The 11808-nt window shown below is 38.0% G+C and overlaps 1 protein-coding gene across 20 annotated transcripts in view; it reads left to right on the plus strand.

The window, feature by feature from the left end:
- LOC138190159 (titin) overlaps positions 1-11808 on the plus strand; it is a 149828-nt gene that overhangs the window by 46451 nt on the left and 91569 nt on the right. For all 20 annotated transcript variants that reach the window (XR_011172702.1, XR_011172607.1, XR_011172689.1 and 17 more), the window contains 11 exons: positions 146-400; positions 812-955; positions 2033-2434; positions 3328-3729; positions 4323-4542; positions 5438-5610; positions 6342-6481; positions 6971-7487; positions 7908-8051; positions 8140-8394; positions 8740-11441. Coding sequence is in view for 16 of the 20 variants with exons in the window: in XM_069109558.1 (XP_068965659.1) it covers positions 146-400; positions 812-955; positions 2033-2434; positions 3328-3729; positions 4323-4542; positions 5438-5610; positions 6342-6481; positions 6971-7487; positions 7908-8051; positions 8140-8394; positions 8740-11441 (5354 nt within the window). In the remaining 4 variants the exon portion in view is untranslated. The remainder of the gene's footprint in view (positions 1-145; positions 401-811; positions 956-2032; positions 2435-3327; positions 3730-4322; positions 4543-5437; positions 5611-6341; positions 6482-6970; positions 7488-7907; positions 8052-8139; positions 8395-8739; positions 11442-11808) is intronic.

Consider the following 11808-nt stretch of genomic DNA (forward strand, 5'->3'; position numbering starts at 1 on the left):
CTTAAATTAAACAGATAAGTCATATATATGTTAATAATTCTCAAGAAGTTAATGGAATAAAAGATTTGATAACGCGTTGTTTTTACTCGAACTTTTTGCCTGACGTTCGTAACTGAGGTATTCATTTTTTTCTTTTACCGCACAGCGAAAAAGTCAATTTACACGGAAAGCCAAAATGAAGAGACACTTCAACGTCTTCATTACTTGGAGGATACCTCGAGATACCAACGTAAAACTACGACCGAGGAAATCGTTACTCAAGCACCAGTTTTCACGATGCCGATCAAGGACCTGAAAGTCGCTGAAAATCAAGCGGCTCATTTCGAAGCTCGAGTGATACCTGTCGGCGATTCAAAGCTCAAAGTCGAATGGTTGCGAAATGGAGTTCCCATAGCAGCTTGTAAGTTACGTTCCAACGTATTATAATTTCAAGATTCATTTTTCCACGCGTACTGTAATTTTGATAAATACTTCAATTTTTTAATCCGACAACAAACGCAATAAACTGCAGCGAATTAAATTCACAATTCTTCTCCGTGTAATCTGAAAATAAATTTTAGAATATTAATCCGGAAATAAATTTTCCCTGCGTATTCCAATTTCGAACGATCTTTTAAATTTTTTAATTTATCAATAAGTTACATTGCAATTAGATTAAATTGATAATTACTTATTTTTCTATACTTTAAAAATGTCCTTAAAAATTCCTAATTTTTGCTTTGCTTTATTTTATTGAGATTTCAATTACATCCGAATTTCATTCAAACGATAAATTTATCATAAATGAAATAAATTACTATATTTTCAATAGCGAATCGCGTGACAACGATGCACGATTTCGGATACGTCGCTCTAAACATGAAATACGTGAACCCTGAAGACTCAGGTACCTACACTTGCCGTGCAGTAAATGATCTTGGAGAGGCTGTAACATCAGCGACACTTTTCGTCCAGTGTGAGTATAGATTGTGCGCAGAACAGAAAATCATTTTGAAAATGAGGCTTCGATTTCGGTATCGCTTCTCATAAGCTATAATCTAGCTTTCAAAACGTGTAGAAGCAGCTGCTTACACGTAGATATTTTTGTATTTTTGTGTGTAGCGATTTTTCCTACTTTTTCTTTTTTTTTTTTTTTTTTGGTGAAGTGTTGGTAGAACTTTTTTGGACGCTTCCACGAATATACTTTTTTGTACTACGAAATTCGCGAAGAAATGCAGAAGAAGATCTTTTATTCTTGGCCGCAGCTGAGTTTTCTTAACAATTATTTCACATACATCATCGTTGATCACACATTAAGATTATAATTTTTATAGACATTTCGTATCGATCACGTTTAAATCATTTTTTAATATAGTACTTTGCTTTTTTACTGACCCGTATTTTATGTCTTCATATTTTATACCAAATATTTAATATCTTCCGAAATATTTTATTAAGATGAAACGATGACTGATTAGAGTTGATCCTTTTGCTATGAAAAATTCACTTTAACTATACTTTACTATAATAAATAAATAAACAGTAGTTCTTAACAACAATCTCTTCAATACATTTCAAGTTTCATTCTACATATTACGTTTCTATGCAATTTTCTAAAACACCTAAATAGAAATCAGTATATTCTCATATACCTGGACTTTAATTCCCCTGGCACAAATTTATACCATGTTAATGATCAATAATTCTGTTAAACGTCAATTATGTACACCAACGATCGAACAAACAATTCCATCAAAGATGTTGTCACTCGCAAACAAAGTCAAACACATTCAGCCTCAGTAGCAAAGGGATTAATCCTCCCATCGAAATCAAACATCAACCTACATTACACCAAAGACGGTCCATCACCCGATGTAACATCCAGCGAAAATGTAATTTTCGCAAACCGTAAAAAGATCGTCCTAAAAAATGAAAAAAAAAAAAAAAGAAACACTGAAAGCACCCATACCTCATTTTCACCTCGATCGAACATTTCACCGCTATTCACGACACGTGTACAACGACACACTGACAAACCTATTCCCGAACACAGCCAAGGCGGCCCTGCAATTCGAGTCGCAGCACGAGAGCGCGTTGTCGAAGATCCAGGCGCTGGAGGACACCAGCAGGTATCAACGACGCGAAGAAGAAGAGATCGTGGTAAAGGAGAAACCATCGTTCACTGTCCAACTAAACGGACCTACCAGCTTGGTCGAGGGACAAAGCGCACACTATGAGTGCCGTATCGAGCCCTACCCCGATTCGACTATGAAGGTGGAATGGTTCCACAATGGGAAACCATTATCCACCGGTCACAGGTACAGAACGACTTGTGACTTTGGATTCGCTGCGTTGGACGTGCTCACGGTATATGCTGAAGATTCTGGCACCTATACCTGCCAGGCCACCAATAGACTGGGATCGGCGAAGAGCTCGATTAATCTTGACGTGAAATGTAAGTAGTCGAGGGTGAAACAGAGACGAGGATCTCCCTCGAGGATTTTCCATGCTGTGTAAGTCGAGGGTGACGGGGTAGAAGTATCGTGATCATTTTGTAAATTAATTTACGGTTACTGCAAGTTAATATGGTAATACACGATAATGTACATTAATGTTATCGTATAAAAATTATTCCATATCGATTAAGGGTTGTCGCTTTAGCGGAGGAGGAGGATTTATACGATTCTCATCCTTCGCAGGGAACATTGAAGAAATCTTTTTTTATTTGCTTCTGCTTCGAAGGTGCATGGAACAGGCGTTAAATCGTTGAAAACTAAAAAAGAAAAATAATAATGTTGACACGAATATAGATAATAATAATGTTTTTAAAGAAACTTGAAGAAAGTTTAAAGAAAGAAAGTTTTAAAGATACTTGTTCTCTGACTAAAAGTATTTTTAACAGCTTTCTCGAACCTTGAAAAATATTCCTGACTTTCAAAGTGATTTATAAAACGAATAACTACTAAGTCACAATGGAAAGAGCGATACTTCTACGAACGTCCACGTTGAAATCACGCACGGGGACAGCAGGTGGATGTAACCAAGCACTTTGTGTAACCTAGAGACTCTGTTTATCCAACGCTTCTAGTTCTCCGTCGCTTAGATACGTAGTTCCGCTTTTGTAAATTGTACACACAGTGAATTACCACCCTTTTCTGGATGTTTCATCCTTGTTTTCTACCCTCTGTTTTATATTTATTCTTTACTCGTTTACACCTCTTGTACGTTTCTATGTCCACGAAATACGAGAAAAGAACGATCTCTACGATTATTCTCGACCCTTCTGTCCTCCAAGCGAAATTACTATAACGAAAAGGAATGGATAATTGCATAAATGCCACGTTGCAGCTCGCTCCTCGATTATTCGCGAAACTCAACACGAAAGTGCCCTGAAGAAAATACAGTACCTAGAAGACGACTCGCGTTATAAACGCGTAGACGAAGAGGACTTGATCATCGCCGAGAAACCGAAATTCGGTCGTCCATTGAAGAACATCGAACATCTGCCTGAAGGCAAAAGCGCCCATCTCGAGGCGACTCTAACGCCTGTCAACGATCCCACTATGGTGGTTGAATGGTACAGAGATGGTAGACCGATTCCTCAAGGACATAAATTCAAGACTACCTATGACTTTGGTTACGTGGCTCTCGATATTCTTTACGCCTATCCGGAAGACTCTGGAACTTACATGTGCAAGGCGAGGAACGCTGTTGGCGAGGCTGTTACCACTTGCGTCATCAGCGTTGACTGTAAGTGTTTAACTAAATTTGGAACAAGCCTTTTGCGGATTAAACGATTTAGAATATCGAGGGATAGTATTTTTTAAATTAACAAATTTAAGATATCGGGGGCTAATACCTCGTGGATTAAGAAGTTTAGGATATTTGGGAATAGAATTTTATAGATTAAGAAATTTAAGAAATTGCGACAATGTTTTGCTGGAGATGTTGAGAATTTTGGAAACTAATGGGTGGCGTTTGTAATTAAAAAATTTATATATCGCGATGTGGTGGATTTAGAAAGCTAGCAAACAGTATTTGAAATTTCGAAAATTGGGAAATATTTTACACTTTAAACAACTTATGTGACAGTAGCCTTAGGATTTCTTTAGATTTTAGATTAATTTTCCATCGAGATAATAATATTATCTAGAGGATTTCTCTATAGCTTTTTGTTACTATAAATGCAAATCTTAGGAATTACTAGACATTTGACTGTCTCGAATACGGAACAAATGTTATAACCTTTCGACTTATATCAAAATTTACAAGTTGCTCGTTATTTGCGTAAAAATTCACTTGAAAAGAACGACAGATAAACAGCTGTCTATTCTTTCAAACAGCGAAACAAGGCCTGTATTTGGACACGTTAGACGCTCAGCGTTTGCAGAAGATTCGCGAGCTAGAGACTGTAGAAGTGAAGCAAGAGATTGAAAAAGAGGTTGTACACCAGAAGCCTGTTTTCCTAACGCCATTGAACAACCTGGATCTAAAGGAGGGCGAACACGCTCACTTGGAATGCCGCGTCGAACCCATCAACGACCCAAATCTAAAGATAGAATGGTAACGAAATCGATCAATTAGAATTTATTGAATTTCATTAACGTACAATGCAACTCTAATTAAATCTAAACTGCTGAATTTTATGCATTTGTGGTAGAATTGTAGAGGATTGATTAATAGGTAACGAGGACTTGCTGTTGCAATCCGTCAAATATATCTGAAATAAATTAAATAAATTATAAATAAATATAGACAATGTCCAAAGTCGCTCGTACAAACGTATTCGCAAAGACAGTGTATAATCGCTCGCAGATAACTCGTAGATATTAATCGATAACTCGTATAATTCGTATAATAACTCATATAATAACCGATTCGCTTCGAATTCGTTTGTGCTCGACGGTTGCACGTAGCGGTGACATTGTTACGTGTATCTTAACGATCTTGATACTTCGAGGCAAAATAACAACATGATTTGAACTGTCCTCTACTCATGTGCCACTACACATTTCTGAAGCATTTAAACAAGCAACAGTGTACAAAATCTACATAATATAAAAAATATTCTCCAAGCAAAGTGCTTGTTTAAATAACATTCAATGAAAGAAATAAATTATTATGTAGATTGCGTTTCAATTTGATAGTATTAACCCCTTGACCTACGATTTACGTTCGAGAATTTTGGGCCGAAAACGTAAACAAGCTATTATATATTATATTACATATTATATTTGGCCCGATCATCGTACTACGAGCTATGCCCGTAATATTTACCTTTGGTCCGGTCATATGCTACGGGCTATGCCCGTAATATTTACATTTGCCTGTAGTTGTAGGTTAAGGGGTTAATAAAAATATAGAATTGCATAAAAATCCGTAGTCTACTGATGTTAAATGTTTAAGTCTAATTATTACAATGTTGGCGTTTAATTTGGAATTGAACGTTGTAATACAGGTTCGTAAATGGAGTTGCTGTAAGAACAGGACATCGCTTCCGCAAAACACACGACTTTGGCTATGTGGCTCTTGATATTCTTTATACATATGCCGAAGATTCTGGTACCTACATGTGCAAGGCTACCAATTTAGCTGGCGAGGCTGTCAACACTTGCACCATCAAAGTTGGCTGTAAGTGGTTCGATTTAAAATTCAAGCTTTCGTAACGAGTACAATAAGAAGGAAGAAATTAAAAATGATAGGTTTCAAATATAACGCAATTTAATTGAATATTTCTTACTTTTTTTATTTAATTCCTCTGTTTTTATTTAAGTGAAGATCGTAACATCAGTGTCTAACTAGAAATTACTCGAATTCTTAGCAAAAGACAAACGTTACCACCTTCCTCGTTTTCCCCCATGGGAACCTCTAAAAAAAATCGACAAGTTGGAACACTATCAGAGAAAAAGAGTTTCGTCTCCGCCTTCGAATTTTCCAAAAGGAAATCTATCGGCTGTAAAACCTACATTTAGTTCGTTTTCTTTCACGAACTCTAGACGAGGCAAACAATTTATGGATTCTAGTAAAATATACAGAAACTGTTTATGCGAAAGGAACCGTTATAAGAGTACTATTCGTAATGATAAAAATCAAGGTTATTTAGAATCGAGAAGAAAATCGGAGATGGATTTTAGAGACGATAGATGTGGTAGGAGGAAAGATGAATTTTGTAATATTTGTACGAGACCGAAAGTTCGTAATTGTAGTCGACGTGTCACTTTTGAAGGAATAGAAAATAAACCTTGAGCCGATAATAGAAAAGAGAATAATCGATGGATAAACCGGAATAGTAATTTATATTTTCGTACATATTTATTGGTATCTTTGAAAAAAATATTTTTAACGTGAAATTTGTTCCATAGCTCGCCGCAGTATTCTCCTAGACACTCAACATCCAGATGGCCTCGAGAAGATTCGTGAACTCGAGGCTCAAGGACGTCCAGCCCGCTTAGAAGTCGAAGAACCACCAGTGACACCACCAAGATTCATCACTGAACTCAGGGTAAAGAATTCATAGCAATTTATATAATTTGAAATTCTAGACATTTTCTTAATTATAGAAATTTATATTTTCTTAATATTCTCTATAGCATATAATTGCAAATTTTATTATTTGTTATTAAAAACAGAAAATTTAATATTATGTACACGTAATATAAAATTTTCAATGTTTTTCATTTTAATGTTAATTTAATTTTCATTCATAATTAATGTAAATTTGCAGAATCTCTAAATTTTGCAATATCAATATTTGTTATAAAATTAGAAACGTTTAATATTTTGTATATTATAAAATCGTTAATTTTTGGAATATTTTCCATCAAATATTTGAAACATTTTTCATAGAATCCAAAACATTTGCATTATTATTATAAAAACACGAATACTATTATAAAAGCGCAACCGTTTAACGTTATGTATATCATAAAATTTCAAAGGTTCTTTTATATACTCGAAATGTTTATTTATTAAATTGTAAAATTTTATTTAGGGTACCACCGAAGTATACGAAGGACAAACAGCCCATTTCGAGTGCCAAGTTGAGCCTCTCCACGACGCCAACTTGAGGATCGAATTCTTCCACAATGGCAAGCCACTACCATCTGCCTCCAGGTTCCACGTGACCTTTGACTTTGGATATGTGGCTCTTGATATCGGCCATGCTGTTCCCGAAGACGCAGGAGAATATTCCGTTCGAGCTATCAATGCTCTTGGCCAATGCGTATCCTCGATCGAACTGAGGGTTATTCCAAGGGACAACATTATTCTGGACTCGCAACGTCCTGAAGGAATGGACAAGATTCGTGAATTGGAAGCTCAACAGCCTTGGAAGAGACCAGACGTACCAGAACCACAAACTAGGCAAAGACCAGTCTTTACCCAACCGTTGCAAAATATCGACGCTATTCCCGAAGGGCACACTGCTCACTTCGAGTGCAGATTGATTCCTGTAGGGGATCCAACGTTGAAGGTTGAATGGTTCAGGAATGAAATCCCACTTGAGACAAGTAAGTACAATCGTATGCATTTGTTTACTTATATTTAATAACTCGAAAATTTAGAAATTTGGAGATTCCAAAGTTTGAGAATCCGAAAATTTAGAAATTTGAAAATTTCAGTGCGCGAAGGTTTAGGAAATTAAAGCTGAAGCATACGGAAAATTTAGAAATCTAGGAATTTAGGTATTGGAAAATTTGGCAATTTGAAAATTTAATGGATTAGATAGAAAATCCCAGAATTAGAAAGTTTAGAAAAGTAGTAATTTGAGCGTCGTTCGATTATCAGAAAATTTGAGAGTTTAAGAGGTGAAGATTTAAGAATTTGAAGGATCCAAATTTCAGAAACGGAAGTTTCAGAAGCTCGAAGTTTTCGGAGTTGAAAAATTTGGGAATTCGAGTAATAAAGCGCGTTATCTCTGAATTATCCAGGTTCAAGAATCACCAAAGTCCATGATTTCGGCTACGTCTCGTTGGATATCTCCCACGTGAGAGAAGAGGACGAAGGCGTGTACATGTGCCGTGCGTCCAACCCACTCGGTGAAGCAGTTACCACTGCTTCGATGAAGATCAAGAGTTAGTATCAATACTTGACTCCTGCCAATATATGTTTTCTTCAAAGCTGACACTTACGTTAATTATCGTCTACTTTTCTCATATTTAGGTAAAGCAAGCATTCAATTAGACACCCAACACCCTGAAGCGCAACGTAAGATCGCCCAACTTGAAGCTGATAAAGGACCAAGTCGTCCTGAAGAACCGGAGAAGGTATTCGATAAACCTATCTTCACACAATTGTTGACTGGACCCACGGAACTTTGGGAAGGCCAGATGGCTAGATATGAATGCAGAGTCGTTCCAGTCGGCGATGCCAGTTTGAGATTCGAGTGGTACATCAATGGAGTCGAACTAAAAATGGGTAGGTCACTTACGCAAACTGATAAAATATAATCAAATATTTTAATGAATTTCATTATAACTACAATAAATATTATCATTCATATTATTATTATTAATTTTTTATCCATTTTCGAAAATTTAGACATTTAAATAGTTTTGAAATTAAGGAATTCAATGGTCAGAAAATTTAAAGCTACATCCAAAATCTAAACCTGGAAACTTTTGTATTCGGTTAGTCAATTCCAAAATATTTCACTTTCATTTCGTGTTTTGTAATAAAGATCTATCTCAAATCTGATCTAAACCATCGACCTATAACTATAACGTAATTTTCACTTCACACAATGTTTAACGTTTTCAACAGGATCTCGGTTCCACGTGAGCCACGATTTCGGCTACGTGACCCTGGACATCCTGAAAGTAATCTCGGAGGATTCCGGTGTATACACTTGCAAAGCCATCAACAAATCCGGCGAGGCAGTTTCCTCGATTTCGCTGAAAGTGAAAGCGCGCTCAGCTATCGACGCCGAGAGTCTTCAGCCAGATGCTTGGCAGAAGATTCAACTGAAAGAAGCGGAGATGAACAAAGTACCGGAAATGTTCGTCGACACGACGCCTCAACAGGCTCCAGTCTTCACCAAACACCTCGAAAGCCACGACAGACTCGTGGAAGGTCAACATGTATACTTGGAAGCTCAAGTAGAGCCAAGAGCAGATCCAAATCTTCGCGTTGAATGGTTCAAAAACGGGGTGGCTCTTCAAACTGGAACCAGACTTCGTAGTACCTTTGATTTTGGCCTTGTTACACTATCTATCAATGGCTTAAGACCCGATGATTCCGCCATTTACACTTGTAAAGCCACGAACCTACTTGGAGAGGCTGTGTCTACTTGCAGCTTGAAGATCGTCGATCGTCACTGGTTACTTGGTGACACTCTTCATCCCGATGCTCTTCCAAAGATCGACGCCTTAGAGCAACCTCATGTCACCTCAGCAGAACAACCAGAACCTATTTACGAGGAACCAGTGTTCATCACCCATCTGAACAACGTTGAATGCGTAGAAGGTGACAATGTGCACTTTGAATGTAACGTTGAGCCATCAAAAGATCCAACGATGAAGATCGAATGGTTCATCAATGGTAAACCTCTTCCAACTGGAGCAAGATTCAAGTCGACTTATGACTTTGGTTATGTAGCTTTGGATATTACTCATGCTTACGAGGAAGATTCTGGAGTGGTCATTGTTAAGGCTACCAATTCGAAGGGATCAGCTCAGACATCAGGAACTCTCAAATGCACCAGCAAACAGAACATCTATCTGCAGACGCAGCATCCTCAAGGAGAGGCTGGCTTGGAGAAAGTCAAAGAAGCTGAAGATGCTTATTTGTCGAAATATAGAAGGCCAGACGCTGGACCAGAACAAGAATATCCTAAACCGATCTGGACAGTACCCTTGCAGCCGGAATTCAAATTGGGCGAGTCTGAACCTCTTCATTTGGAGGGTCAGGTAGAGCCCAAGGACGATCCAAACTTGAAAATCGAGTGGTACTTCAATGGAAAAGCTCTGGAACATGGATCCAGGTTTAAGATGACCAGCGACTTTGGATTCGTCACTTTGGACTTGACAGATGTCTATGATCGTGATTCTGGGATTTACACTTGCAAGGCATACAACAAAGCTGGAGAAGCTTTCACTTCAACAACGATCTACTGTACGACCAAGGAGAATATCATCGAAAGATCGCAGCATCCCAAAGGTAAGGAGGGTTTGGAAGCAATCCAGGACCTCGAAGAATCGCTAAAACGACAGGAAGGAGCTCCACCAGAGAGTGAAGAAGGTCATCCACCTGTGTTCACATCTCAATTCGAGAACCTGACTAACCTATCCGAAGGAGAAATCGCTCACTTCGAAGCTTCGCTCACACCAACTAGTGACCAAACTATGGTAGTCGAGTGGTTCTACAATGGCAAGGTCTTGGACGCCAGTCATCGCATAAGAACAGTCTATGCCTTTGGAATGGTGGTTCTCGAGGTTCTTGGAACCAAGATAGAGGACTCTGGCACCTACTCTTGCAGAGCTACCAACAAATGGGGCCGCGCCGAGATCAGCGTGGAATTAGAATGCGTGGATAAATCGAAAGGACAGAAACCCAAATTTACAACTCATATTCAATCGCTGGAAGGTCTAAAGGATGGCCAGTCTGCTCACTTCGAGTGTACTTTAATTCCAGTTGGAGATCCTCATATGAAAGTAGAATGGTTCCACAATGGCCAACCTTTGAGACACTCGTCCAGATTCAAGATGGTATCCGATTTTGGATTTGTTGTGATGGATATCGCTGGCGTGATGGCCCACGATACTGGAGAGTACGTATGCAAGGCTAGCAACAAATATGGCGAAGATTACACTAAAGCAACTCTGAAATGCTTTGGAAAGAGCGGAGTATATCTTGATTCGTTACAACCAGATTCTCTCGCTAGAATCAGAGAACTGGAGAGTTATGGCGGTGAACAACCTGCCACGCCAACGACTCCAGTTGCAGAGCCACCTAAGTTCATCACGCAAATTTCTGACATCACGAAATTGGTTGAAGGACAATCTGCTCACTTCGAAGCTAGACTGACGCCTGTAAATGATCCAGATCTGAAGGTCGAGTGGTATTACAATGGAAAGAAATTACCTCATGGACACAGATACAGAACCTTCCACGATTTTGGCATTGTCATTTTGGATATATTGTACTGTTACGAAGAGAATTCTGGAGTTTACGAGTGCAGAGCTTTCAATAAATATGGAGAAGACACGACTAAGGCGACCTTGAAATGTTATTCGAAATCGAGTCTCATTTTGGAAAGTCAGCTTCCTAAAGGAATGGAAGGTGGATTGGAGAAGATTCAGACTTTGGAGGACTCGATGATTCGCACTAAAGACGAAAAGATCGTGGAGGAACGAGGAAAGGCACCTGTGTTTACTGTACCTTTGAGCAACATCGATGGCCTTCGCGAGGGCGAGAGCGCGCACTTTGAAGCTAGACTTACACCTACCGACGATCCAAAATTAAAGGTAATTGTTGCATTTTATTTTACTGTAGCTTACAGAAACTTGGAAGAGATACAAAAGTTGTAGTACATCGGGATAACAAATTTTAATGTATGGATACTACCAGTGAAATTTATAGCAAATTAGATTATATTATAAGCAATGCGTGCTATATTTGGCGTAGTATATATATACATAACAAACTATTGGCTCTTTCAGAAAAAAAATAATTTTTGGAAGGTTAATTTTACTTATTGTAAATTGAATATTATATATAGAACTCGATACACTGAAATGTATACTTTGGAGTTACAAAATTTAAGACTTTTAAGAACTATAGAGTTTCTAATATTGCAAACCAATTTTTTAGTCACTGAAATTTTTATTGACA

The sequence above is a fragment of the Bombus flavifrons genome, chromosome 1 (assembly GCF_040668555.2).
Source record: "Bombus flavifrons isolate JBK064 chromosome 1, iyBomFlav1_principal, whole genome shotgun sequence".
NCBI classification, from domain to species: Eukaryota; Metazoa; Arthropoda; class Insecta; order Hymenoptera; family Apidae; genus Bombus; species Bombus flavifrons.